Source organism: Mixia osmundae, assembly GCF_000708205.1.
Source record: "Mixia osmundae IAM 14324 unplaced genomic scaffold scaffold_12, whole genome shotgun sequence".
Taxonomy (NCBI): domain Eukaryota; kingdom Fungi; phylum Basidiomycota; class Mixiomycetes; order Mixiales; family Mixiaceae; genus Mixia; species Mixia osmundae.
Window position 1 is genome coordinate 373365 of NW_014575552.1, and position 25543 is coordinate 398907.

Here is a 25543-nt window from a genome sequence, read left to right on the forward strand (position 1 = left end):
GTCTCAAAAGTGTGCCTCTGAGCACTGTCCGCCCCCACACAAGCCATTAGCCCCGCGCAGCGCTCTTATTTGATGACATCTCGCGAGCTTATAGACAGCACCAGCAGCTCTGCTCGTCGAGATATACAATCTGCGCCAACTTGCGATATTGCTATTGCTGAGGCGGTCCGCAAGCCGAAGCCCTGACACGCAGCAGCTTAGAACGCTCAATGTTTTGCACGGAAGAGAGCGGACACAGTTCTGCCGAGGTCGTTCATGTACACACAGGTACGCATTCAAGACAAAATCTTACAAGTCACAAGACGCATGCACGTTTCCTGTGATCGGATCAGTCGTCAGCGGGGTAGCAGTTGCGCTCGGCCGGCGCTCGTATGCTGAAGGACTGCCAAAGAAGGCTGCTCTGAGTGAGGACTGACTACGCGCTTTACGTGCTGCACTCGGTCGTCGCACGGCGAGTGAAGACGACGACCCAAATGGACTTTCCCTCGGAGAGCCATGCTCGAGCTCTTCTTGGACGGATTCCTCTTCATCTCTCTGCCCCTGCATATTGGCATTGCTATGCACTGTCATGCGAAGAGGAAAAATCGAGGTCGCAGGCTGCTCCGCGATCGGATCGAGTATTGTGCTGCCGCGTCGCCCAAAGCCCTCTTGGGCAAAGGTCTGGAGGCCAAGCGGTGAAAAGCTATACGAGTCAAACGCTGGTTGATAGTATGATTCTCCGGCAGAGCTATCGGAGGCATTGTCACCACTCGCGCTTGGCTGATGCGTCGTAGGCATCGACCAATGCTGGAAAGATTGGATAAATTCTGCTGGGCAGCTGGCGCGTCTGTCGGTGGAAATATTTGGCTGCAGATGGCTTGTTTGGAAACCAGCGGAGCCAAGCGAAGCTTGTGTAGCGGGCGTACACATTTCGCCAGCGCCGGGGGCGTACAAGGAAAAGTCGAAATTGGTGAACTGAGTCGATGCTGACGAAGGACCGCTCTGCGCAACGCCGAATTCGCCCTTGTATGCCGGTGAGATGGATAGCGACAAGCCTGCCTCGTCTGCTACTCTTTGATGTGGCAGGAACGCCTTGTTTGAGAAGGACTGAAATCGAGGCTTGCATGCATCAAGCTTGCTCGCGTCAGATACCGGCGATCTGATCGAATCTCCTGAAGCTGAGGCCATACTTGTGCCAGGCGTTAAACCAGCCGAGCTGAGAGTCTGATGCGAGTCACCGGGACTGATGCTTGGGCTTAGGCTATTCGTGGTCTGGCTGGGAGCAACCGAAGCCGCCGATGGTGAAATTGCCGACCGAGCAGAATCTGAGCGCGTAGAGAGCAAAGGCGGTGGTGGAGGGAACTCATACTGACCGAAGCCAGTAGATGCATCCGAGCCAGCGCTAATTGGTGGGGGCGCCATCATCCCTGGCGCCTGTGAGAGCGTATCGAGCCACTGAGCCATCGATTTCGAAGGCTGCTGATGCGCTCCGGCCGCAATACCGGGTGCAGCGATCATGCTTGGCGATGAATAGGGACTGGCTGTGTCCTTAGACCGTGACAACGTTAAAGGCGTGCTGCTTCCTTGGCCGTGCACTCTGGCATACATGGCCCCCGCTCCCAGTACGGCTGGCGAGCTCTCTCGGCGGAAGGCTGACACTCTGCTCGGAAACTCGGGAAGATCATCAGAAGCGTCGTCACGAGAAGCGATAGTAGTATTGCCGGGGTCGTCAAGGCCCTCAAGACCTTCGATCGGCGTTTTGCCCAGCTTTTTCCATTTTGCACGTCGATTTTGGAACTGCCTTGACTCTCAGCAGCTGGCCAAAGAGCTCGAGAACAATGCTCACCCAGACTTGCACTTCTCTCGCGGTCATCCCAAGCTGTGCTGCGATTTCCTTGCGGCGACTGACGTCTGGTTTGCAGTTGACATCGAATTGTGCCTCCAAAACTTTGAGCTGGGCACTTGACGTGCGTCGGCGAGGCTTGATCCTGCAAAGCAGTCTTTAGAAGGAGCAAGATGGTAGTGTGCCAAAGACTCACCCTGCGTTCTCGTACGAAGTCGCATGGGGTGACATGTCATACAATGGGTCAGGCGCATAGTTGTAAGCCGCTGGCTGTCTGTAGCTAGACGTCGGAAAGAACTGGATCTGCCCGCTAGTGATTGTACTCGTATAATGAGTGTCGACAGCGGTGCCGGTATGCATCATACTCAAGCCGTCTCTAAAAGGCGGTAGAGCCGATGGGCCGCTTGCGAACTGCTGGTGATGCTGCTGTAGCGGGTAACGCTGCGCTTGTTGCACCATAGACTGAAGCTGCGGCTGGCCATAGAGGTTGCCTCCTTGTTGAGCTGGCCCGAGGAGCTGGGACTGCGCCAAAGTGTGCTGCTGATGATGTTGCGCCTGCTGCTGATAATGCTGCTGCTGGAGCTGCATCATAGGCGTCCACTGGGCGACGCGAGGCTTGTAGTCAACCGCTGAAGCCGCTTGGGCGGATCCATATTGCGGGCCGTGCGTCATTACTGCGGCCGCATTTGCATAGGGCGTAGTGTCTAGATGCAATTTCTGACTTTGTAGCAGGACATTGCGAGTCAACGGCAGATGCACGTCTCTTGGCGGCTCAGTGCGCGTATGCGCGTCCGTTTGACTCTGCCCAAGCGCAAAAGGCGACATTGAGCTAGATGTTTGACTATGTAGAGCTGCCAGGTTGCTCGGCTGTGACCTTGCCTCGAGCGCATGTTGATAGGCAGCCAATTGTCTCTGAGCGCCAGCAGATGATTGCAGCAACGGCGTGTTGTCTTCTGCTTTGATGGACAGCAAGCTCGACGGGCTCAGAGATCGGTCGGCAGTCAGGGTCGTCACGGGCGAAGGAACGGGCCTTTGAGAGCTGATCAACATATTCGCTGACCGTCGGTCACTTGGCGGCCCCTAAAGACTCGAAGAATCTGCCTTGCCTGGCGTCGCCCTGTGCAATTATTCACGGCCTGAAGCAAGTCTCTGCTTGAGCACTGCCGATATGTTGCGCGACGACGGCGATGCGTGTAACGTGCTCACTGGTCGGCAACTGGCGTTGCGGGCCGATAGACACAATCTTGCGACACTGCTTCAGTTTACACCCTGGGTCGGCGCTACCGTTGATTGGCCGTCACTGGTCGTGTCACCTTCGAAGCATCCTCCACAAGACCTGCCCACAAGCCTGAGATGTTTGCTGTCTATCTCGAAGTGATCTGCCGGCCTCGTGCGCGATGAATGAGCCATGCAACTCCACGCCTCAGGCACGGCAGCCTCCCGAAAGTCGAGAGCGGACTGGATTCTCTTCTACTGAGTTCTGATTCGAGAGCGGACTAGGCCCCCGATCGCATGCCGATCTGGCTCGATCAACAGTCGAACGCGGCAATAATTTTCCCGAGAAAACACGGATCGTGTGTGGGCGGCGCGTAGCGCGCAGGGAAACGTTTTGAGAAATACTGAAATGCCATCAAGCAAACACTCGAGCGATGAGAATCTTCAGATCGAGCAGGACATGTCGCAGGGCTCTCGTCCAGGTCTCATCGGAGGAGAACTGCAGCTTGATAGACACCTGTCCGGCCTTGTCTTTATGAATCGCGTGCGGGAGTTTGAAGCTGGGATCGGCACTCGTGCAGTGATCGATGACTTGGCGCAGGCAATCGAGAAAGGCGACCATGGCGAAATCGAATCTCCGGTTCTGGAAGACCCGCCCGAAGAGCTCACCAGAGCCGTACAACTCCATGCTCGCCTTGTCGCCCATCAATCTCTCTATGCGCGAGACAGAGCCCATCGGGACCAAGCGGTACCTGGCGAAAGGACTCTATCAGCAGTGTCGGACATGCGCTGCGAGACTGAGCCCTACGTATCAAAAGTGAAGTCGAGCTTGCGTGCGATGGTATGCAGCAGAAGTAGAGTATGCCCCCAAGCCGCGTTGATCTCCGGCCAATCGATCTGCCTTGGCATTCAGCTCCGTAAGGTCTCTGCTGAGCAAGAACGCACTGGCACATTTGGCAGCCGTCCTAACCTCAACCCGTTGATAGTTGCAATGCCACTGTCGTGCCCAATGCAGAAGGCATCATCTGCGCCGAGCACGTAGGAAGTCAACAAGATGATAAAGAATGCTCATATGTCCAGGACGCACTGTAGACGTTGGTCGCCTGAAGCTTGACAAGCTCTTGGGCATCGTGTTCGAATTGGGTCCGTAACGAGCGAAGTTCGGCTTCTCGTCGCTGCAGACCGAGCAGGTATGTATTGTGCTCCTGCCAGAATCTGTACGGGGCGGGCGCTTAGTGTGATCGCGAGGGGAGGTGGTAGGCACGAACGACTCCTCCTCGCGCGCTAGCCGGGCTTCGTCTGCGTCTAGAGCGCTCAATTGTGACTCTAGCATTTCAACGTCTCGCTCCAGCTCGCACAGATGCTCCTTCTCCCTGATCTCATCGAGTGCAAGCTGGTTGATCCGTGTCTCCAGCGACGCGGTGGCTTCTGGCGATGTTTCGGCGCCCTGGGATTGCAGTGCTTTCTCGTAGGCTGCATATCGGTCTCGCTCTGCCGCAGCTTCCGCGAGTCTGACTTTCATGCTCTCGACGAGACCATCTGCGCACTCGTTACATAGCGGATGGTCCGCATCGCCGCTTGCCGACAGTAGGTGGAACAGCCTCTGGGATGCGCGCAAGCGATGACTGGCAGCATCTTGAGCGGAGCTCTCTGACCTTTCTGGCCGAGGCCGGGCAAGAGCAGCAGGTGTGGCTACCTGTCGGGCGTGAACTTGCGCTGCAGGCGATTCTGGAGCTACGTTTGAGTCTGCTAGTACGACAAACGAATCTGTCGTCGCAGCTGGGCTAGAGAGGCGTGGGGTGCGTGCTTCTGGATAGGATGTACCTTTGCCGGGCAGTACGTGGACGCCATAGGCTGCTTGAACAGCAGAAGGCAATCTTGCCAGCTTGTCTCGAGAGACTGCCGCTTGGGGGCTCACTCGGGCTGGCTCTCTGGATACGAGGGTAGCTGCGACGCTTGTATGAGCGAAGACAGGGATGTTTGAGCTGCAGTGGACACACAGGCGAGCATGTCGTATGATGAGGGCGCAAGATCAGCCAAGGAGTCGTTGAGTCGCAACGGCTGCATGGCCCGTGATGAGAGCGAGCAGCATGCACGATGTCTGCTCTGCTCACCTGTCTGCATCTCTGACAGGTGAATTCGAATGACATTGCGGCCGTCCAGGAGGAGCGTCCAGATCTTCAGAGCCAGGAGCGAGTCGGCCTGCCTGCGTTGACGCGCGCGTTGACAGTGACAGCTGACAGGCCATCAGGCTTGACAGCTTTACGAGCCTGACCGTCGATCAGCTTGACATGACCAGCGAGCCAGAGGATACGCCGACGTACAAGGCGCAGACGATCAGTCAGATCTTCCAGTCGGCAATCGATAGCGATGCTCGCAGTGCGTGCCACTTGTCGGGCAGCGCCGTGCTTGCGTCAACGCGCAGCTCGAACAGTGAAGAGCTCGACGGTCACACTCTCGACAGAATATCTCCGTCTCCTCGCTGTGGAGCTTTTCCATGCAGCCAAGGCAGGTCTCGTCCACAGCCTGCCTACTCCCCCTGAAGGCCTCCTGAGGGTCTGCACAGGACAAAGCGAGACAGGACAGCGCTGCGGGTGGCTCCATCAAGGCTAGTTCCGCCATCTGCCCGCTCACGGGCTCAGCGCCTGACTGGCTCGACAGCCCGAGCACCTCGAAGTAGTCCTAGCGGGCGTGTTGCTCGACTTTTGAGTCTCGCTGGTCATCTCACTCGCTGGAATTACAACAGACACTCCGGTATGCTACCATCCTCCGGTTGCCGCCGTGCAATCTCTTTCGCTCTTGGCTGACAAAGGGCCGGCAGGATCCCAGCGCAAAGACGGCGACGCGACGACTTGCTCGACGTGACCGAGCCATAGACCGACCCATCTAGACTGGTCGCCGGCCCTCAAACGCCAAAGTAAGCGGCGAGCGTCCACTTGGCAACGTTGAAGCCGAGTAAGCTGACAAAGTACAGTCCGAGCAACAGTACAGCCGGGAAGAGCAGCAGCTCTGTCCTTATCAGGAAGGGCAGCGCGTTGTAGCCGAGATCTGCAAGCGAAGCTCGTCAAGTGAGCCTTCGGGTCAGCAGCAACCACGCCGAGCTTGAACGCACAGGTCACGTAGATGTACTGCGCAAATGCTGCCAGGTAGAGCGTGTTGCCGACCCAGAGACAGACCCAATTGTCGCGTGTCACGACAGCCGAGAGCACGAGCTGAGCCAAGTAGAGATGCAGAAACATGGGAAAGAAGCTGTTGCAGTGCACGTCGAAGGAGTAGCCCCTGCATGCCAGTTCCATGTCCAGCCAGACGCGCGAGTGCCAGCAGACAAGACGCGCTTACCATTCTACTTCTTGCTCAGTCGCATGAGTATGTGACGAGTGCGTCATGAATCGATTCGACAGCGCCCTGCCGGCATGCGCCCTGTGTAAGCCAAGACACCATCGTGTCAAGCTGATGTAACAACCGACCAGAGCAAGGTCGCGACGATGACACCGACGAGCAGAAAGTCCACAAAGACCATGTAGAGTGTCGTCCGTACGACCATCAAGAGTGAATAATGAGCATAGAAGATCGACCAGAGCAGCCCTGCCGTGGTCAGACAGAGCGAGATGAGGAGCAGCATGGCCGGATCATCCCTCGCCCATGTGTTCTTGGTCTCTGGCAGACAGGCCCTGACATGAGCCCAGCACGTGAGCCGGCACGTCTAGGCCGACTTACGTTTGTGATAGTACACATTGCGGTAGACCCGCCTTGGAGCGATACACAAGTAAGTCAGCTGCCAGGCTGCCAGCTCGAAATCCATCTGGTTCGAGCTGAGGATCCGTCTGGCTAATATCCTCGCTTTGGCCAGTGCAGTCTTGCTCCTGCTGCCCGCGCTCCCGGCAGGGCTTGCGTAGCTAGTCGATCCGCGAGTAGGCCCCGGCACTCCTGACCCATTACCCGCCGTCGACGCTACGTCAGAGTCTTTCGTCGTCGGTAGCAGCGGCGCCATGGCGAACCAAAAGGTCAGCCAGCTCGCCCTGCGCACTGTGCGGCAGCTGCTTCGGTCTGAAGATCTGCAGGCGGGAACGCGGCGCTCGGCGAGGTAGACCTGATCGGACAGGTCGTGCAAGAGCGCGCGCGAGCGACGTGCGCGTGCTAGTTAGTGACCATCCCCATAGCAAGGCCACTCTGCGCTCGTCCCATGTCACCCGAATATAATAGCAACAAAAGTCATCTAGCGTATGTCTAGTGTCCGTTTGGCCCCGGACTAGTCTGTCGCCGAAGTTCCGTCTCCCTCAGTGGGAATCCAGCCCGAGTCGGCGAAACCAGCCCGGCCAGCTCGTCCTCTTCGTCCTCTGCTGCACTGTTGCGCTGCGCTGCTAGCTGTGCAACACTGCTCTGCGAACGGTGGCTCGCCACCGCCGGCTCTTGACCATGGAGACCGGGTATACGCGGCAGATGTCGGGGCAGATAAATGCCGTGCGACCTGGGCTTATTGTGCTGTTGGGTTTGATAAAGTGGATCAGTGTTGATGCTTGGCAAAGGTCGAGGCGTTCGATCCGTACCTGAGCTGGCAAAGACGGGCGGTGACGGGGCCGGTCGAGGGCCGAAATCGGATGGCGCCATCTCGTACGGATCTTCGTAAAGTGCTTGCGCTGAATCTGCCTGGTCATACGGCCCCAGCCAGAGCTGGCCCTTGCCAGACTGGCCGTACTGCGACGCCCCTCGCCGATGATCAGAGCGCATCGTGGTCGCAGCGCTGTCACCCGAATTCGTTTTGTGCGCATGTTGAGAGTGCACAATGCCCGCGCTGCCCTGCTGAGGATATCTGTGCTCAGTCACGTTGTCGTTGAACCCGATGGTTTGCGCTCGTGATGGTCGAGACGTGTTGCTCTCGAGATGGGGCAACATCCTCGCTGGCTCGGCGTTTGGCGAGTGCAGCCTGATCTTGTCTGCCGCATCATCCGGCATCGGCTGCGCTTCCTATCAGTCTTGCGGCAATGAGACGAGATGAGACAGGCATGCCTTGTCCCAGAGTTGATGACGCGTCACGGCATCATAGTGTCCGTTCATTCGGTCGAGTTCCTTGCTGTCGCAGGCGTCGCTGGGACGCTGGTGATGTTGCTGGCGACGCCGAGGCTCTAGACTGCTGGCACTCATGATCGAGTGACGTGCACTCCTGGCTCGGTAGATCGAGCCGATGGCGCCAAAGCCGCCTCGTATTGCGTCAACGCCAGGCTCTTCGTGCTCGAGACCCTTTTCGTCCGCGCTCGGCTCGACGCGGCTGTGCGAAAGCAGGATGGTCGAGCGCCTGTCGAGCTTGAGCTCGTTGGGATCGATCTTGCTCATTTGTAGAAGCGTGATGCCGCAACAGATGACGAGGAAACCGAAGACGACGGTTACGATCTGGGTCACGCTCGCCTTGAGGCCCTGAAAGAGGATGACAGAGGTGACCAAAGTGGCTGTCGTGAAGAGAACGTAATAGATTGCCGTCGTGGTGGCCGTATTGAACAGCTCTAGGGCCTTGTTGAGATAGTTGATCTCTGTCAGGAGGGTGACGACGACGAAAGCGAGCAGAAAGTAGATGAACCAATGCTTGAACTGGTTCTGGCCCCGGATGCTGGTCACGATGGACGAGCCGAGCCCTTGCGTGCACGAGACGGAGAGGCCGCCGATCAGCGAGCAGATGCTGATGTAGACAAAGATGTTCTCTTTGCCGTACTTGGGCGCGACGAAGAAGATGAGCACAAGACAAGCGAGGATGACGACGCTGCCAAAGATGAGAAAGCCGATGCTCAAGAACAAGTGCTGAAACTCGAGAATGGTTGCAGCGGATTGTTCCTCGGGACCGTTGAGAGCGATGATCGTTGCGCCGATGATGCAGAGAGCACAGCCGATCTTGCCAAAGAACGTGAGGCGCTCCTTGAGGAAGATCGCAGACAGGATGGCACATATGACGACGGACAGCGCGCCCAGCGGCGTGACAAGAATAGCGGGCGCAAAGGCATAGGCGATAAAGTTGCAGATCTCGCCGACGATCATGAGTGTCATGCCCGTCCACCACATCGGGCTCTTGAGATACGCGTGCGACTCGCCGGCAACGACGTTGGCATCCTTTTGGGCGGCGAGCAAGCCCTTTTTCTTGAAGACAAAGCTGGAGCCGATGAGCACACCCGAGACGACAGCGAGCAAGACGCCGATGAGCTTGTAGCTCGTCGGCTGTATCGCGTTGCCAGACGCAGAAGCGGTTGCAGAAGCCGCTGCTGCGCTCGCTGCAGAGGCAGACGCAAAGACAGACGAGGCAGAAGCGAGCACTGAGCTCAGCACCGCGCTCGACGCAGCCGGCGTCAGGCTGCTCGTTGCCGTCGCCATCGGTCGCGCAGATCTTGCTGCTGGTTCCGACCACTGTCGACGATCAGCTCGTGCACGACAAGCCGGCCATGTTCAGATTTGAGATGCGCGATGTGGCATGTGCACCGCTCGCTCGCGCGCTCACACGCCCAGGCCCACACACGTCCCACGCGCGCTTCGTCGTCGTGTCGCCCATCCTCGCGTCATCATGTGTATCGAGCCATGCGTGCTCTCGTCGATGCTCTACGAGCCTGTCAACGGTGACAGCCTCTCGGATGGCATCCATCTCTGGTCCAGGCATGTCCAGCGCATTCAAGCTGCTTTCTCAGCCTTTGGGCAAGCCCGTCCGAGCCAACCGGGGAGTGCATGGCGGACAGACAGGGCACCGACTGCCGAAAAGCTAGCTTCAACTGTGTCGGAGGTCATCGCGTGCTCAGGCTCAGACCGCCTACAGAGGGTTCGTCATCATCGATTGATTACGGGCGCAGTCTGTTGCTCAGTCGGTTTCTAGCTGCGCCTCACAGTCGATAGTCGAGGCCACATCGATGTACGCTCCACCAGGCCTGCAAGCCCGCCCAACGGTGCGCCGACTCGGATGCGTGCCTGCTCTCATTGATGGGCAGCAGATGAGCTCTGCCTTGCGCTGGACAGGCAAGCAACTGTCTACGATGGTGACATCACGCTCTCCCACAAGACCACCAGTCGCAAAGTATACGATGATGCCCGGATTCGCTGCGGCGCAACGCTCGAGCCTAGAACTGATGCGCCCTTTGATGTCGTCATGTACAACGACAGAAACGAAGTCACTGAGACTACTATCTCCAACATCGCATTCCGACGGAGCGCAGACGATCAGGTTTGGGTGACTCCTAGCGCGAGCTGCGGCCTGCTGCCCGGCGTACAGCGTCAGGAATTACTCGACACTGGCTTCTGTACAGAGGGAATAATCCATGTCGCAGATCTCGAACAGCTCGAGATGATCTGCTTCAATGCTGTCCGCAAGGTCTATCGTGTGAAGATGCACGTTCGATCCTAGAAATCGAAACTTGCTCGGAATGGATCGAGCTGACGGTTCTCGCAAGCCGCAATCAGATCATCGCGTTCGAGACTGGGGCAAGGCATCAATCGCGCAATGGGTAACACACTTAGGCACTCACAAGGATGACACCATGCGAAGAGTCGACCATAGCGCTTCACTCGTGACTGCACCGGAATCGGCAGGCTTGTAGATGCTTGCGCTATCTGCCGCTTCTTGAGCAGCCTCTGTGTTTTGCAACTGCAGAGCCCGCAGGAGGTGCACCGCCGCAGTGTCGTAGGAAGACAAGCAGATACTCGATACAGCAAGGTTGTAGCGCGCTCGTGCGTATGCGGGCTGCAGTTCGATCGCCTTGTTGTAGAATTCGATCGCCTCTCGGGGCTTGCCGCTGTTGGCCAATGTCGCGCCCAGCCGATTGAATAGAAGCGGATCCTGTGCAAAGGCTCATAAGATACTACGTTCGCACTGCGGATGCCGAGACGTACCTCTGGTCGAGTCGCGAGAGCAGAGGCGAAACAATCGCCTGCCTTGTCGTAGTCCTCACTGATGTTGAACAGTACGCCCAGCGCAATCTGCACATCTGCATCGAAATGTGTCGTCGAGGCTTGGGCCATGCGAATAAGTAGTCCAGTCAGCCAGCTGTGTGTCTCGATCATGGACGATGAAGTCGGACGATTACCAGCCTGGCTGGCGTACGCAGACACGGTCGAGGCGTACTCGTCGCGTGAGAGCGCCCAATGCTGTATCGCATCGTAGGCCTTTGCCCTGTCGTTCTCGTTCGTGTGACTTACCGCCAGTGCTAGCCAAGCAGGGGACATCTGTGGATCGAGCTCGAGTGCACGGGCGAGCGCTCTGATGGCCATGTCCTCGCGCTCGTTCTCCTGCTGCTTCATGCCGAGCTCCATCCATGCCAGAGGGCTTTCGGGATTCTCCTGACAGGCAGCCTCTTTCTCTAGGATGGATTCGTACGGAGTCACTTCGAAACGGCCCCCCAGGGTGTGCACGCGGTGCTGCTGCGTCAAAGGTCTATTCTTGATGAACGGATTGCTTGGTTGGAATCGATATATGCCTTCAGAAGTAACAACCGGACCTGGAGTTTGATTAAGCTGACGGACACCGGAAGCGGTCGCTTCGTATTCGTCCCAGCTGCGCTGCAAGGTCTCCCATTCGGCTTGCTGTGCCGACACTGGCAGCCGGCGCGAAACTTGGGCAGGCTGCGGTGCGCCAACTATGCTCGCTGCATCAAAATCTTCTTCCCAATTGACACTCGCGCCTGGCGTCTGACTGTCTAGCAAGACATTACGAGCCTCTTCCTCCACGAGAAGACCGCCGTCGCCTTGAAAGTGCGGTCTATTCTGCCACCGCTGCTGCGCCTCTCGTTCTCTCGCTGCTCGACCCGCATATTCCTCATCCCAGATGCCGTTCATCTCCCTCATGCCGCGCGCTTGCTCAGCTGCCCAATCATCGACTGTCGGTACATTTCCGCGCAATTGCGCCGCACTCGCTCCAGTGGACTGCGTGATGCATATCGGAGTGGCGCCAGATCCTCTTACTTCGAGTTCAGAGGTGGTCGCCAGGGCCGGTGCGTCTTGATCGAGTGACCGCATTTTGCCCTTTTGCTTATCCGAGCTGACGACGGGCAATACTTGTTCTATGACTTTATTACCCTCGACCGCGACTTCGTGATCGCGTAGCTTGCGCATCAGACTCATGAAAGTTGAACTCGCAAATTTTGGGTTCGCAGACTGCTCAGCACGGACAGCTTGAAGCAACTCGCCAGCCGTACGAGCGAGATCATCGTTGTCAACGCCCTTGTTTTGGGGTGATATCGGGCGTGCTGTGAGAGACTCGTGGATGTAAGCCTTCTCGGCCTGTGAGAGCGTTGTCGAGTCTTCTAATCCCTTGAAGGCAGCTTCCCAATCCGCAGTACGCTGTGCTCTAAGTAGCGCATCTATCACTTGCTCACTTTGCGACACGACACTCGAGCTTGTAGGCTGTGGTGCCGAGTAGCTGTGTTGGAATCGATGCAAGTCTAGCATCTGATGAGGGTGCGATCGAAGCGCGGGATGATGTGGACCAAGGTGTGTATTCGCTTGAGAATAGCTGCTGTCCATGCGAGCCAGAGCCATGATATGTGTCTGGTCGGCTGAGGGAAGCTTGGACGATGCTAAGGCATCACTTTCAGAATCCTGCTGCCATTGTGTCCCACCAGACGACTCATGGAATGCCTGAGTGTACGCCTCGTGTCTTGGTAGCGCATTTACTTCGTGAGCTGCAAAATCCATCGCCCAGGCTGGCACTGCTGATTGCTGAGGATGCGACTGCACCTGCAGAGCAGATTGCAATGAAGCCAGGTCGTATGGCGCTGCTGACGAGCTAGCGCTGGCAAAGAAGCGAGCGGCATCGTCTGTCGCGATTCCGACATGCGCACGACGATAGGTGCGGAAGCTCTGTTCCGTACTTCAGCACGTACGCCAGATAGTCCGAGAGGAGAAAGCCTACAGAGCCTGTATGCGCTCGGCCAGTATCGGGTCGACTGAATTGATCCTATCACATGGGTGTTAGTCAGCAAACGAGAAGACGATCCATCGTTGCCGGAGACGGACCTGACTGATGCCTCTGTCATTATTGAGCTGTTTCTGAAATTGCTGAAGCGGATTGCTAGGGCCGCAATCCGTCCCAGCACCGCTGAGGAGCGAGGCCATGACTACCGTCGGTGCAATTCTCACGATCTCCCACAGTCGCGCGGGAGGCTGCTCCGACGGAGCTGATAGTAGAGGGGGCGCAGCTGTGCGAGATCAGAGTCCGTACGTAGCTGCGCGCAAGACACAGCCGCAGCCTAACGTGGCACACTCGAAGCTCGCCCCGCCCGCTGTGATCGAGAAGCGATCGGAGAAATCTAAAGAGACAAGCTTTGTCGCCCGCAGAGACTGTTCTGCCGATATAGCCGTGGCTGCCCGGCAGTGATCTCGCTGCGTGGCCGTAATGAAAAGGACCCTTGATTGATTGCTGAAGACCTAAAGATCATCAGTCCTTGCTATGAAGACTGTGCACGCATGCGGTCGTCTCACGACTGAGCGACAGCTCTGTCAAGTCTGATACGGGACAGTTCGGCCAAGCTGGAGTGAAGAGCTAGCTGGTCATCAGAGCAGACTGGCCGGCCGCCTGAACGACGACTAGTCGAAGGGCGCTGACGCGCAGATCTCACGAAGATGCTCAATGCCGTCCGCACTACCAAGAAGTGAGAGCAGACGCTCACTGTGACGCCAACAATACAGGGCCGTCCTGAGCCATCCGTCTTCGGCATGACCGACGCAGAAGAACGGAAGGACAACACGTCGATAGAGCCTACCCCGCGATCAACTGGCCTGGTTGCAGGCTCTGCCAGCACGGTGCTCCACGGCCACACTGCACATGGAGGGCACAACGAACGAGACATGTCGAGCCATGACCCGAGCATGTCTAGTCAGCATGGCCTTCAATGCTACCTTCCGCGCTGATTTGGCGCGTGGCCAGGTCTGCTCTCCAATGCAAGCGAAACCCGACAGACCGTAGATCGCGAGCGACTCAGCGCAGTGCGCTCGCACTCGCCGAGCTATAGCGACGCGCCCATCACGAGCGGCTCGAGATCGCCAAGTCAATCTACATCTATGACATTTTCGATGAGCGCGCAAGATCAGCGACAGAGCGAACGATCAGCCCGCCAGCGAGCGCGGGACAAGTGGCTGGCAAAGAAGACGCCCGAGGAGCGGGCGGAGCTAACTCGTCGCAACACTGAGAACAAGCGGCAGTCGAGGTTAAATCAGAAGCGCCAGAGACAGCAAAAGATGCTGGAGCAACAGCAGCAAGACTGGCGTGAGCAGCAGAGGACTATCGGGGCGACGCACTCTTCTGATCGACGAGCGAGTCCAGACAACCAGAGCACACCCAGCGGCTCTTCTGACTACCAGCACTCATCAGGGCCAGCCTCTGCGCACGCTGCTTTTGCATCACCAGACGAGTCAGGCTCACCGATCGACTACCGGCCAGCCGCTGGCCCTTCTTGCGAGTCTGGTACCGTGCCTGCTTTGGCTTTACCTGTCGCCCTTTCGAGTCCGATCGTCCGGCAAATCCGTGAGTATGCTCGCGACCGTCCCCTGTTCCCTCTCACGAACCCCGCAGGACCGAGCGCAGTCTCTGATGCGACACCAGAACATGGCGCACGAGATGGTAATCTGGCTTACTGTCGATGTAAAGGCTGTCGCGAAGCAGCGCATGCCAACGGCCGATGGATCCATAAACGAACGTTCAGTCGGCATCGCCGCTTGTTGCTCGACGAGCAGGCCAAACGTCGTGCTGCCCAACAAGAACGCATGTGCTCCAGTCGATCAGCCTCTGCTGAGCAGTCTGATAGTGGCTCGTCCTCAAACCAATCAAGACAGGGTCTAGACGCCGACTCTTCCCATGATACCCCGCTTCGATCGCAGACTCTGCCTTTGTCGATGTACGAAGTCAGCACGACGCATGCATCCTTGCCCCGTCTGCGTCTCCAGACATCTCTCGTTCGCCAAGTCGACGAACGACCCGAACCTGAACTCCCGCAAGCAAAGCGTCACGCTTTCTCCCGAGGTGAACACTCTCGTCCTATTCTGCCTCCCTTGCCAATGCCTAGAAGGCTCTCTTCAGGCGGTCCAGAGCTTTCAGGTCGGTCCTCTCATGATTCGAACCGCAATGCTGCCATGGAATCTTATCGGTCCACGCACGTATCACCGCGGCCCTCCTATGCTTATCGTACCCTTTCTGCATCCTCTGCTATCTCGCACTCGGTGACGCAGGACTCGGTGACGCCCTTGACACCCTTGACGCCGATGACAGAGTCGCCCGCGTACAAGTCCTCACGGCGAGAGTCTTTCGGCTTTCCCGCCATCTCGACGATGGCACCGGCAATATCAATTCAGCAGCAATTGGCCTCCCGTGATCCTGTCGTGCGTCTGCCCGACCCGACGTCACCCCGTAGCGTGCGACCACCCAGCAGAATAGACACATCTTTACATCTTAGACAGATCATTGACACACAGACGAATCGGTCCCGAGGCGAAGTGTACAGCGAAACGTTCAAGCAGCAACTGCTGCGCGAAGCATCTGAGCAAGACTTGCTTTCGTCTAAGAACCCGGCGTACATCAGTCTTCTCGACAGAGATGCTGCTCGCGAGAGAGAGCTACTACACCTGAGGTAAGCGCTGCTTATGCCCTCGTCAGTGATCCCGTCTTGATGCGTCAGCCACTGGCAGGCAAAGATTGAAGCAATTCGTAGCACAGCAACCCACCAACGCGATGCAAGGCGAATACACGTAGCAAGCTTCCGAGGAACTACCTCTTGCGCTGTAGAATTGTACATGTCCACGACAATGGATGCCTACGCATGGACTCCTTCTCCTTCGTGAAACAATGCTTCTTGTGGGGTCTTGCGAGGAGTCAGCGGACACTTGCGAGCTTGCGCCAGCACCGACGCGTATCGTAATGCATACGCACGTACGCACATGCGCCTCGGACTATTGACGTCAGACCTGAGATGACCACCAAGACGGCTTTGGGCGGCTACAAGGTCGGCATACCCATCATTCCGCCCGTCGAGGCCCTGACGAGCTGCACGCCAGGCCCACGACCAGCTTCTCTTCGTCAACTTCAACCAGGACAAGACGCAAGTACTCGAGCTCAAACGTAAGATGCCGCTCAGCTTGCCTTGCAGATGTGTCTCTGTCGGGACTCGCAAAGGTTACAACATCACCAATTGCGATCCCTTCGGTCGAGTCTACGCACGCAGTCAGCCGCTTGTCTGCCCTCGACGACGCCGTGATCTGATGCCTCGATGCGTAGATGACGGACCGGTCTCTATCGTGGAGATGCTGTTCTGCACCAGTCTGGTGGCACTGGTCGGCTCTGCAGCCACCGGTCAGCTGTTCACGCTGGCTGACACGGCCATGACTGATCGATCCGACCGTCAGGTGGAGGTGCCCAAGGTGCGATGTCGGGATCCGGCAGCGCACGCAAGCTCAGCATTGTTAACACCAAGGTGAAGGATCTGTAAGCGGGGATAGTGCCGGCTGTCTGAACGAAAGCTGTGCACCACAGAGGCAATCGACCATCTGCGAGCTGACCTTTCCGACGTCTATCCTGTCCGTCAAGCTCAATAGGCGGCGGCTCGTTGTCGTGCTCGAGGAACAGATTTATCTCTATGACATCTCCAATATGAAGCCTCTTCAGACCATTGAGACCAGTCCTAATCCCGCAGGTCGGTGGAACAAACAGGTGCAAGCGCATCTAATCTGAAGCACGAGAGCAGGCATCTGTGCACTATCATCTGCGCCAGACAATAGCTATCTGGCCTACCCCAGCCCATCGTCCTCGACTGGTGCAGCTTTTCCGAATAGTCCCAATGCTGCACCGGTCACAACCAGCGCGCATACCGCTGGCGACGTGCTCTTGCTCGATGCGCTAAGCTTGAGCGTCACAAATATAATCCAGGCTCACAAGGCGCCGTTGGCTGTTTTGACTTTCAATGCGCAGGGCACCTTGCTTGCCACCTCCTCAGACAAGGGAACAGTCATTCGCGTCTTCTCGACCCCCAACGGTGACAAGGTGGCACAATTCAGGCGTGGTTCATATCCTGCCCGGATCTTCTCAATTTCTTTCGATGCGACGAGCTCGCTCGTGTGCGTCAGTAGCGACACTGAGACTGTGCACATCTTCAAGCTTTTGCGAGCGCGCCAACGGACCGGTATTGCAAATACAATCAGTCAACAAGATCCCAGCCAATCGCTGTCTGGCTTCAGAGCCATACGCGATGGCTCAGACTCCCTGATAAGCGAATCAAGTCAGGTCGCCCCACAGCATGAGCCGGACCGCCGCGATCGATCGTCCAGCGTTGCGTATGCTAGTGTTGGGTCCATTCAGCGAGCAGCTGACAGGCTTATGCAGGGGTTCGATCAGAAAGCGCTCGATCAACTTGGGCCGAATGGCAGCAGGTAGTCTAGGCGGGTATTTGCCGGGCGCGGTCACGGAAATGTGGGAGCCTCAGAGAGACTTTGCATATCTGAAGCTGCCTCTGGCGGGTGTTAAGAGCGTCGTCGCTCTCAGCAGGTTGGCTTCAGCATGGCTTTGCTGCGGGCATGCTGAGAAATCTGCCTGCAGTACATTACCTCTGGTCAACGTCGTGACCAGCGAAGGCGTCTTCTACACATACAGCATCGATCTCGAGAGCGGCGGCGAGTGCATCCTAAGCAAGTCGTATAGTCTGATGGAAGGCGTCAACGAGGCGAGCGCCCAGGCAGCAGCCGTGGTATGACGATGGACCAGACACTGTTGTACTTGCCCAAGTGTATTGCCGTGTATCGTTCACCGACGATCAAGTATGATCTTCGAGAACTTTGAAGAGCTCATCATGGCCGAGACAGATCCAGATCCACTGCTGCCGTGTCTCGTCTGTATCGTCCGTCTCGATGTCCATATCGTCTTCGGGCGCATTCGAGCTCGTCTTGACGAGGTCGTGATCTCGGAATTCGTGCATCAGTCCCTCTAAATGGTTCTGATTGCTGACGATGAGCTCATCCTGAGTACGAGAGTAGAGAAGCGAGAGCCTGATTGCGCTACCTGGCGTGATCGTCTGGTCGGATGTGACCATGATGGACGTCAGCTTGCTTCTCGCGTGCGGCTGCATTGCTTCGCCGCGGCGAAGTTGGAGCTGTCCTAGCATAGCGAACGCGCGCTTTGCTTTCTCGGTGACGCTTGCCAAAATGTGTGCGGCCCCACGTATCCTGCCTCTCGGCCCACCCTGAGAGGCCGCTCCCGCTGCTGCAGATGGGTAGATGCTGCTCGGGAAGATCTTTGCAGGCTCTAATGAGCTCGCAACTTCGGCAAGATAAGGCGAATAGGTTGGCGTGTGGTGATGAGACCAGCAGAAACCTCTCGCGCCCTGAATATCCTCTCTGGGGCGCTCCAAACTGGCGGGAAATAGCAAAGTCGCGCGAAGATGCTCGACAGACGCGACGAGGGCGATGCGTGGACTGGCTGCCAGGATGGCCAGTACAGACTGAGCTCTGGCGCTCTGGCATTGCAGGGCATCGACTGAATGTATAACGAGGAAGATGTTATCACCAGCAGCACGGCGTCGGAGGGCATAACAGATCGAATGTGCGCGCTCTTCATGTTTATCGCCGGCATCGCTCGGCGGCTGTATTGCTGCTGCACCATCCAGGCGCGATTCCGACGTAGCCGCGCTTTCAAGCGACGCCAGCGTGTCGGTGATGCTGTACGTAGACATAAAGGCATTACAGATGATGACCTGGCCGTGCTTGGCTAGCACCTTGCTCGCGAATCGGTTCAACAACTTTCGCTTGGAGCCCAACCCGCGAAAGAGCAAGTCGAAGCCTTGGTGAAGTTCGAGAAGCCAAGCGGGATGACAGACGTCATATGTCAGCTGGACTGTCCTGCTCTGAGCCGCCTGAGCGGCATAGGATCCCAATAGTCCGTTTGCCCTCGAGAGGGCGGAGGTGTACTCCTCGAGCGTAAAGGTCTCGATGTAATCCTGAGCCCGCCTGTCGGACGTCTTGAGCTTGCGAGCCTGGGCATGGAAATAAGCTTCTGGGCCCGTGGCTGTAGTGATGAATCCTCTGTCGCCATCAATCCTCGCAGGCGCATGTGCCTGGTCGAGCTCGCCGGCAGTGTCGTCACTGCTAACATCTGAGCGTTCACCTTCGTCAGCGTCTCCTAGAGCGCGACAGTCTCTGGCGACTGAACAGTCGAGGCTATTATCCTCCTCCTCTGGTTCAGCTCCATCCACTCGTGACATTCAAGCAAAGGCCCAACGGCAGGCGTCGCGCGACGGCCGACGGTGCGTACGGTGCCGCTGAGCGCCAGCGCTAAGCGCCAAAAAGCGAAAAGACGCGGCGAAATTTGGAAAGCAGCAGGATCTAGGAAGCGACAGAGCTGAGCTGAGCGTCGAGAGCCAGAATGGCGCATCATGATCATACGAGGGATCCTTGTCCCGTCAGTGGAGCATCGCTAGACTCGGATCCTCGACTGATCGCCTCTGACCTGCTGCGCAGTGGGTCGTCTTCAACGATTTTGGCGGCGCATTTTCAAGCCAGTCGTCTCCCTTGTGCTGCTATGGCCCACGCTGACGTCCGTAAGGCTGCAGTGGGTGTATGTACGATCGCGAACCTTGACGCTTGCACTCAACTCGATCGACGCGCTCGAGACAGGCCGTAGGAGGTACGATCTGGCATGGCATCAAAGGAGCTCGCAACTCGCCAAGGGTGCGACAGTCCCCCTGGCTGACAGTCCACGCACTCATCTCCACCCCTTCTGTTTGCGTTCAGGGAGACGCCCTCATAGGTTCTATCGCTGCCATCAAGGCGCGAGCGCCCGTCGTCGGGGGGAATTTTGGCATCTGGGGAGGCAAGCTGCCCGATTGCAGTCTATCCGAGGCTCAAAAAGCCAGAACCTTCTCACAGGCATGTTCTCCTCCTTCGATTGCGCTGTCAAGGGCGTCAGGCAAAAAGAAGATGCTTGGAATGCTATCATCGCCGGCTTCTTCACAGGCGGGTGTCTGGCAGCGCGATGTGAGTCTACGACGCTAGCCCTCAGATTCTGCGTTCTGATTCATCGCCTCGTCTCACACAGCCGGTCCCCGGTCGGCACTCGGCTCTGCAATAGGTTGCGGTATATTACTGGGCGTCTTCGAAGGTGTCGGCGTGCTTGCCGGACGCATGTTTGCGACAATGAACAAGCCACAAGCGCCGATAGTCTGTCTCGTGGCGTCCGGCTCGAGCCGAGCTGATACTTTTCATTCGGATGCAGATGCCCGACGCGCCCATGACCCCTGCATCTGGTCCCGCTGCCCCCACGCCGGCGTGAGCGCCGGACTGGCCCGTCCCTTTTTCTGTCCGTACACTACTCGCAGACGAGCCCTGTATTCGCTGTATGCAGACTGCATCTTCGCAAGCCAGCGCGCAGCTCGATCTCGCATGACCTGAGGGCAGGTGAGAGTAGCGCTGTCTGCATGGCGACGAGCATGCGACGAGCTACGTGCGCGATCTGTGGACAATCTTGCGGTCTGGTTGGGCATGCAACAGTCACCCGTGATCACAAGAAGTAGGAGATCTTGAATGCAACAGCTTCATCAGGTCGGCATCCTTGCTGAACAGGTGATGTCTCACCGCTTGCGGCTGCGGGTTGCGCGCGGCATCATTGGCCTGCTGGGGACCGTCGACCTCGTTCTCTGGTGCGGCTTCGAAAACGTTGAAATGTTTTTCCCCGCCCGGTCCGATCTCGAGGATCGAGGCAGCATTGCCGCACCGATAGCAATAATTAGGAGCCGACCAGACGGTCGAGAGTCTGTCGTCGTACAGCACGGCGAAGCCCTCCATGCAGAGCTGGTGAGCCCGTAAGATATGGTTCATGTCGTTGATCTCGAGAAATTTCTTCACGACTTGGGCGCCGAATGTGTAGCCAGCGCCCCTACGCGAGATCAGCATCCGCCCGTGCCCGTCTCCGCTTGCTACACACCTCGGCGAGATTGCGAAATCCTCCTTGTCGGGATCTGGATCGGACCAGACGAGATCTGCCATCGGTCCCTCATGGGGGATCTCACGAAACCTGTCGATGATCTTGATTTGGTCGATGCAATGTAGAGACGGCGACAAGCCTGCGGGCTTCGTTCAGCGCGGACCACAGCTTCACGATCGCTGCCTCCGTGCCTCCGTGAACGCAGAAGATGCGGTCGTCGACGACGACGCTGAGCGTGAGAAAGTCAAACATGTCGGTGAAATAGGTCCAAACGTTGGCCGAGCCATACTTGCGCTGACATTCAGCATAGAAGCCGTATGTCTGTACATCGCATCCCGATCAATCCGTGCAGGCTGTTTCTCGACGATCTGGACGGACCTGGGTGACCGCTCGTGACTCGTGATTGCCGCGGATCAGCTGGACGCGCTCAGGGTAACGAAGCTTGAGGCAGGTGAGGAGCGTGATGGTCTCCACGCTGAACAGACCGCGGTCGACATAGTCCCCTGGTGTGACCATTTGAGCGCCATGCTAGGTGATCCTACCCGCGAACGAGGCTGACCCAGGAAGAGATAGTTCGTGTGAGGCGAATAGCCGCCAATCTTGAAGATCTCGACGAGGTCGTAGAATTGTCTGGTGCGCACCGGTCAACACGACAGTCTGGCTCGTAGACGAACTCGCTTGCCCGTGTATGTCACCTACGACGGTGACGGGGGCAGAGATGTGGACGACATTGGACTCTCTGATGAGGAGTTCCTTTGTCTTCTCGCACAGCTCCTTGATGAGTGACTCTCCGAGGAGCTGCTTCTTGAGCGACTGCTCGATGCAGCTGTCCAGGTCGAAACTCATCGGACGGGCGCCAGACCCAGGGGCAGCAGTCGACGTGCGATTGACTCTGTCTGCTGCACCAGCCTCGTCGCGATTTTCTCGAGCCTTTCGAAGCTCGACGACGACGACGTCTTCAAGCTTCAGGGCCCGGCTTGACAAGCATGCCCAAAGGCAAGGGAGAGAACACCAAGAAAGCAGCCGGCAATGCGAAGAAGGCAGAGGTCGCTCAGGCCAGAGCGAGCAAGGAGAAGCAGAAGGTAGAGGCCACAGAGGCAGAAGATTGGGCCAAAGGCGCCAAAGACTCGGTCAGTCCGCACCGCGTTGCACACCCATCATGCGGCCTGACCTCCGGCTGGATCGCGCGGTAGTCTAGCAAGGAGGCCAAGGAGCAGAAGGCGAGAGAGGCAGCGGCGCGCAAGGCGGAAGCGGCTCGTCTCTTGGCAGAGGAGGAGGCCTCACTGCCCTCCAAAGTCAAGGCTGCACCCAAAGCGGGCGCAAAGAAGGCTGTCGCTCAACAGCCACCCCGAGCCAGCATACCCGATCCCATCGATACTGCAGACGACACGCCTGCTGTCTACAGCGCTTCCGGCATCGTACGCTGTCCTGAACTCCTCCATCCCGTCGCGCGCTCAATCCATCTCACCGGTCACAGGATGATGCACTCGATCTCCTCTCCATTGTGAGCGACAAGAACGACAAAGCTTCGCTAGGCCAAAAGGCCGCTACGGGTGTAGACGTTCGTCCCTGTTTCCCTCTTCCACCCTCCAAGTGCGCACTGACACTCATCGACCGCAGACCCATCCCGAGAGACGTTTCAAGGCAGCATTTGAGACCTATCGAGAGCGAGAGCTGCCCAGGCTACGACAGGAATTCAAAGGCTTGCGTCTACAACAACTCAACGATATGATGTACAAGGACTTCCAGAAGCAGTACGTCATCACTTGCCCTGCCTCTTCAGCCCGACTGATTCGCCCGATAGCCCGGACAACCCTTTCAACCAAGTCACGCTCTCCTTCGATGCAACAAAGGCCGACAAGGTCGAAGCCATCAAGGCCAAGCGTTCCGAGATTGACGCCCGTCTGAGGGAGCAAGCAAGATAAAGCGAGGTCCGAGCGGCCATCTCGTCGTCCCCGGGAACGGATCTCATCTCTGGCTGTACCTAGATGCAAGTCTATTTCAGCGGACAAATTCGCTCCAGTACCATGCTCCTCTGACAATGCCTTCGATGATCTCGCCAGCCAGCTATGTAGACGGTCAGTACGATCTCCGCCTGGACGCTGCCCGGGAGCAATGCCATGCGCCAGCTGACTGGCAAGACCTTGGCGAACGTAACGGATGTAACACGTTCAAGAGCTACCTTCCAGGCCTCGAAGCGCCTTTCCTCAAGGGCGAAACGGTTGTATCCGGCGTCTCACCCGAAGCTGTGCTGGCGACCTTGCTCGATGGTACATGTCGCGCCGCGTGGGACGAGTTCTGCGGCAGCGCGACAATTACTCATCGCTTTGCACCGGATACCTTTGCTTTCTACGTGGCTGGTCGCAGCCCCATTCCTCTGATCTCCGCTCGCGATGTTGGCGCGGTCGCTAAAATCTACCGCGGTGGCGATACAATCGAGCTTGTCCAGACGAGTATTGACGGCCTTCACCCTGCTCAGAAAGGTTTCGTTCGCGCTACTGTGCAAGCCAGCTGGACCCTTGCTCCTTCGGGATACGACACAAAGATCGTGATGATCCTGCATTCGCTGCCGAATGGCAAGATCCCGGTCTCAATTCTCGAGCGCGGTGCATCCATCGCCGCTGCTGCGCCCGGCCATCTTCGTGACTTCATTTGCAAACACGGCACTGTACCCTTTATGATCGGCAGGCCAGACGGACTCGTCAACCGGGGTACCGAGACAAATCTGAAGAAGAGCCTGTGGTCTCAGACCGTTACCGCTGCTCAAGGCAAGATCACCATCGCCTTTGATAGCGAGAAGATGTACAAGGCAGGCGTGATGGTCGTGCTCTCGGGTGAAGGCGCCCATGGAGCGGCGACGGCAGTCGACAATGACCGCGTGACGATAGTATCACCAGCGTGCTGCGACGGCCTCTCGATGACCATCAACCTGTCTCCAAAACGTGCGTAGACGTGTACAGTGACGAGCAATGCATGGCATGGACATTGGATGTCATTGATGTTCTATCCGTGGAACGTTGCTGAACGCGCTCGAGAGTCTTCCGAGACCGACACGGCGAAGCTGTCTCACTTTGCGTATACCAAGCACAGCGACAAGCCCAGATAGTCCGATGGCGCCGGCAAAGACGAGGCCGAAAGCACGGGGATCGCTTTCCAGACCTGTCGCCAGATTCATGCCAAGGGCGCCTGTAATGAGTGCGCCACTGCCCAGGCCCATTGTTGCGATAGAGACTTTGAGATCGAGCGCGAGTAGTGCATTGCGGCGTGCGTCTAGGATGAGCTCGATGACGTCCTGAGTCTGCGATACATTGGCCACTAGGCCGTCGACTTCGCTGACAATTTCCTCTGCTTGTTTGCCGTAGCTCTCCAATAGCATCTCGATCTCGCTGTGATCGTCCGTAGTTCGGCGATCCGAAAGGTACATGCCAGCCATGTCCTCGTCTGTCTGTATCTCAGCAAGGCATATGGATGTACGCAGCGTCGGGCGTACCTTGGTCGAGGACTTCATTGATTGCGTCTTGTACCGACTTTGCCCTCCTGTTTGACGGGGCAGATAAGCGTTTCGGGGCATAGCGGATTCAGACTCGACATACTTCTGCAGGGCAGCGAGCTTGCGAGAGAACTGTAACAAAACGCGCAGTCGATCGGCTACAATGTCGGACTCGAGACTTTCTAGCAGGTCGAGGACGAGGTCGCGCACATTGACGACTTCGCTCTCTAGGGCCGACATGGCGCTATGGAGCATCGAGTCGAGAGCTCTGAATTCGTACGGCAGGCTGTTGCCACCCTTGTTGGAATGCCTGAGATTGCCCTGCGCGAGATAGCGTGAGCCCGGGAGACGAGGCTGCGCGCATGCGACCTACCTCGAGGTGGTATAAGAAAGTGCTATAGAGGCCGCTGCTGGATGACAGTCCGGTCGATTCGAAGAGCCAGACCTCGTCTCTCTTGATCAACGCGCGTACATGAAGGATGTTGACGAGTATGGCCGATTTGCGAACGAGAAAAGTGGGAACGACGTTGGGCACCCGAGAATCGAGTTTACGGAGATCGCGAGCCTGTAGACAATGCTCTGTACATATCTCCGTCTTCTTGTAGGATCCGCTGATCGTCTTTACATTGCCAAGTTTGTCCAAGATGGTACACTTCATGACGAAGCTGTCCTTTGCGCCACCGTTGCCGGTTGATGCGAGAGACAGTGGTAGCATCTTGTCACTCATCTCTAGATCCTCGTGCGGCGCTACTTTGCCGGCACCGTGTCTGAGTCGCTGTCGCGCAGACGCGGATGCTCGTCGAGCCGCAGGGCTTGCTGCAGTCTCGATCGGTGTCGGCTGAGTCACCGTCTCACTGGCTAGGTATCCAGCAGACTGGCTGAACAACCTCTTCTGGCTGCACATGCCTCTTCGTGCTGCCGTCCGGTTGTCATCGACGAAGAAAGTGACAGAGGCCATGAATCGCGCCAAAGACGCCGTGGTGTCCTGTCTGGCGACGAGATCACATGGCTCTGCACGGCTAGGCACTCGTAGACGGGCAGCCGTCCGAGCTCCTCGTCGAGCGAGCGTGCTCATGCTGGAGCGAAGCGTGAAGCGTCGACG

At 57.4% G+C, this 25543-nt stretch overlaps 14 protein-coding genes across 14 annotated transcripts; 7 read left to right on the forward strand and 7 right to left on the reverse strand.

Moving 5' to 3' along the window:
* Window positions 1-3: 3 nt before the first annotated feature.
* L969DRAFT_54098 (uncharacterized protein) lies at window positions 4-2872 on the reverse strand (the record flags this gene model as incomplete). Its single annotated transcript, XM_014710030.1, has 4 exons — window positions 4-287; window positions 384-1776; window positions 1826-1967; window positions 2019-2872. 4 exons carry the CDS (start codon window positions 2870-2872, stop codon window positions 4-6), a joined length of 2673 nt encoding a protein of 890 aa, XP_014565516.1.
* A 290-nt stretch (window positions 2873-3162) lies between these two features.
* Window positions 3163-5518, reverse strand: L969DRAFT_239199 (uncharacterized protein). The gene is made up of 8 exons (XM_014710031.1): window positions 5362-5518; window positions 5152-5307; window positions 5038-5098; window positions 4306-4984; window positions 4125-4252; window positions 3983-4062; window positions 3846-3934; window positions 3163-3789 (listed from the first exon to the last, which is right to left on the reverse strand). The coding sequence occupies exons 2-8, from the start codon at window positions 5185-5187 to the stop codon at window positions 3453-3455; spliced, it is 1410 nt and encodes a 469-aa protein (XP_014565517.1). The 5' UTR covers window positions 5188-5307; window positions 5362-5518; the 3' UTR covers window positions 3163-3452.
* L969DRAFT_90519 (uncharacterized protein) lies at window positions 5323-6105 on the forward strand. Its single transcript, XM_014710032.1, has 6 exons — window positions 5323-5416; window positions 5472-5545; window positions 5604-5645; window positions 5699-5791; window positions 5859-5954; window positions 6012-6105. Exons 1-4 carry the CDS (start codon window positions 5329-5331, stop codon window positions 5744-5746), a joined length of 252 nt encoding a protein of 83 aa, XP_014565518.1. The 5' UTR covers window positions 5323-5328; the 3' UTR covers window positions 5747-5791; window positions 5859-5954; window positions 6012-6105.
* On the reverse strand, window positions 5943-9391 carry L969DRAFT_96978 (uncharacterized protein; the record flags this gene model as incomplete). The annotated part of the gene is made up of 7 exons (XM_014710033.1): window positions 5943-6085; window positions 6150-6316; window positions 6377-6442; window positions 6505-6694; window positions 6755-7174; window positions 7288-7993; window positions 8045-9391. 7 exons carry the CDS (start codon window positions 9389-9391, stop codon window positions 5943-5945), a joined length of 3039 nt encoding a protein of 1012 aa, XP_014565519.1.
* A 187-nt stretch (window positions 9392-9578) lies between these two features.
* Window positions 9579-10510, forward strand: L969DRAFT_96979 (uncharacterized protein; the record flags this gene model as incomplete). Its single annotated transcript, XM_014710034.1, has 4 exons — window positions 9579-9827; window positions 9882-9951; window positions 9997-10302; window positions 10341-10510. 4 exons carry the CDS (start codon window positions 9579-9581, stop codon window positions 10508-10510), a joined length of 795 nt encoding a protein of 264 aa, XP_014565520.1.
* A 13-nt stretch (window positions 10511-10523) lies between these two features.
* Window positions 10524-13111, reverse strand: L969DRAFT_96980 (uncharacterized protein; the record flags this gene model as incomplete). Its single annotated transcript, XM_014710035.1, has 4 exons — window positions 10524-10838; window positions 10892-12856; window positions 12909-12953; window positions 13013-13111. The coding sequence occupies 4 exons, from the start codon at window positions 13109-13111 to the stop codon at window positions 10524-10526; spliced, it is 2424 nt and encodes an 807-aa protein (XP_014565521.1).
* A 600-nt stretch (window positions 13112-13711) lies between these two features.
* L969DRAFT_611599 (uncharacterized protein) lies at window positions 13712-16042 on the forward strand (the record flags this gene model as incomplete). Its single annotated transcript, XM_014710036.1, has 4 exons — window positions 13712-13871; window positions 13923-14519; window positions 14568-15618; window positions 15677-16042. 4 exons carry the CDS (start codon window positions 13712-13714, stop codon window positions 15738-15740), a joined length of 1872 nt encoding a protein of 623 aa, XP_014565522.1. The 3' UTR covers window positions 15741-16042.
* Window positions 15958-17730, forward strand: L969DRAFT_96982 (uncharacterized protein; the record flags this gene model as incomplete). Its single annotated transcript, XM_014710037.1, has 9 exons — window positions 15958-15990; window positions 16043-16086; window positions 16135-16208; window positions 16263-16337; window positions 16391-16458; window positions 16518-16677; window positions 16729-17314; window positions 17364-17525; window positions 17577-17730. The coding sequence occupies 9 exons, from the start codon at window positions 15958-15960 to the stop codon at window positions 17728-17730; spliced, it is 1356 nt and encodes a 451-aa protein (XP_014565523.1).
* Window positions 17458-19717, reverse strand: L969DRAFT_90529 (uncharacterized protein). Its single transcript, XM_014710038.1, has one exon. The coding sequence runs from the start codon at window positions 19231-19233 to the stop codon at window positions 17791-17793; it is 1443 nt and encodes a 480-aa protein (XP_014565524.1). The 5' UTR covers window positions 19234-19717; the 3' UTR covers window positions 17458-17790.
* Window positions 19395-20419, forward strand: L969DRAFT_96984 (uncharacterized protein; the record flags this gene model as incomplete). Its single annotated transcript, XM_014710039.1, has 6 exons — window positions 19395-19430; window positions 19490-19530; window positions 19642-19699; window positions 19763-19841; window positions 19898-20005; window positions 20067-20419. The coding sequence occupies 6 exons, from the start codon at window positions 19395-19397 to the stop codon at window positions 20417-20419; spliced, it is 675 nt and encodes a 224-aa protein (XP_014565525.1).
* Window positions 20420-20528: 109 nt separating this feature from the next.
* Window positions 20529-21797, reverse strand: L969DRAFT_96985 (uncharacterized protein; the record flags this gene model as incomplete). Its single annotated transcript, XM_014710040.1, has 7 exons — window positions 20529-20546; window positions 20603-20903; window positions 20952-21090; window positions 21143-21272; window positions 21330-21454; window positions 21511-21581; window positions 21634-21797. The coding sequence occupies 7 exons, from the start codon at window positions 21795-21797 to the stop codon at window positions 20529-20531; spliced, it is 948 nt and encodes a 315-aa protein (XP_014565526.1).
* A 631-nt stretch (window positions 21798-22428) lies between these two features.
* L969DRAFT_53935 (uncharacterized protein) lies at window positions 22429-22876 on the forward strand (the record flags this gene model as incomplete). Its single annotated transcript, XM_014710041.1, has 3 exons — window positions 22429-22512; window positions 22572-22705; window positions 22756-22876. Coding segments are annotated over 3 exons (339 nt in total), but the record flags the coding sequence as incomplete, so codon positions are not given.
* L969DRAFT_90536 (uncharacterized protein) lies at window positions 22814-24169 on the forward strand. Its single transcript, XM_014710042.1, has 2 exons — window positions 22814-22882; window positions 22940-24169. Exon 2 carries the CDS (start codon window positions 22993-22995, stop codon window positions 23899-23901), a length of 909 nt encoding a protein of 302 aa, XP_014565528.1. The 5' UTR covers window positions 22814-22882; window positions 22940-22992; the 3' UTR covers window positions 23902-24169.
* Window positions 23944-25516, reverse strand: L969DRAFT_54237 (uncharacterized protein; the record flags this gene model as incomplete). Its single annotated transcript, XM_014710043.1, has 4 exons — window positions 23944-24392; window positions 24442-24488; window positions 24545-24762; window positions 24815-25516. The coding sequence occupies 4 exons, from the start codon at window positions 25514-25516 to the stop codon at window positions 23944-23946; spliced, it is 1416 nt and encodes a 471-aa protein (XP_014565529.1).
* Between the last annotated feature and the right edge of the window lie 27 nt (window positions 25517-25543).

Excerpts from the sequence above, each read along its gene's own strand:
- L969DRAFT_239199 (XM_014710031.1), bottom strand. The coding sequence starts at position 5,187 with ATGTCATTCGAATTCACCTGTCAGAGATGCAGACAG. Across the intron at positions 5,099-5,151 it reads CCTGTCAGAGATGCAGACAG|CCGTTGCGACTCAACGACTC; the intron begins GTGAGCAGAGCA and ends CGGGCCATGCAG. Across the intron at positions 4,063-4,124 it reads TCAGGCGACCAACGTCTACA|ATGATGCCTTCTGCATTGGG; the intron begins GTGCGTCCTGGA and ends TGCTCGGCGCAG.
- L969DRAFT_90519 (XM_014710032.1), top strand. The coding sequence starts at position 5,329 with ATGACCAGCGAGCCAGAGGATACGCCGACGTACAAGGCGCAGACGATC. Across the intron at positions 5,417-5,471 it reads AATCGATAGCGATGCTCGCA|TGAAGAGCTCGACGGTCACA; the intron begins GTGCGTGCCACT and ends CAGCTCGAACAG. Across the intron at positions 5,546-5,603 it reads AGCTTTTCCATGCAGCCAAG|GACAAAGCGAGACAGGACAG; the intron begins GCAGGTCTCGTC and ends GGGTCTGCACAG.
- L969DRAFT_90529 (XM_014710038.1), bottom strand. The coding sequence starts at position 19,233 with ATGTCACGAGTGGATGGAGCTGAACCAGAGGAGGAGGATAATAGCCTC.
- L969DRAFT_90536 (XM_014710042.1), top strand. The coding sequence starts at position 22,993 with ATGCCTTCGATGATCTCGCCAGCCAGCTATGTAGACGGTCAGTACGAT.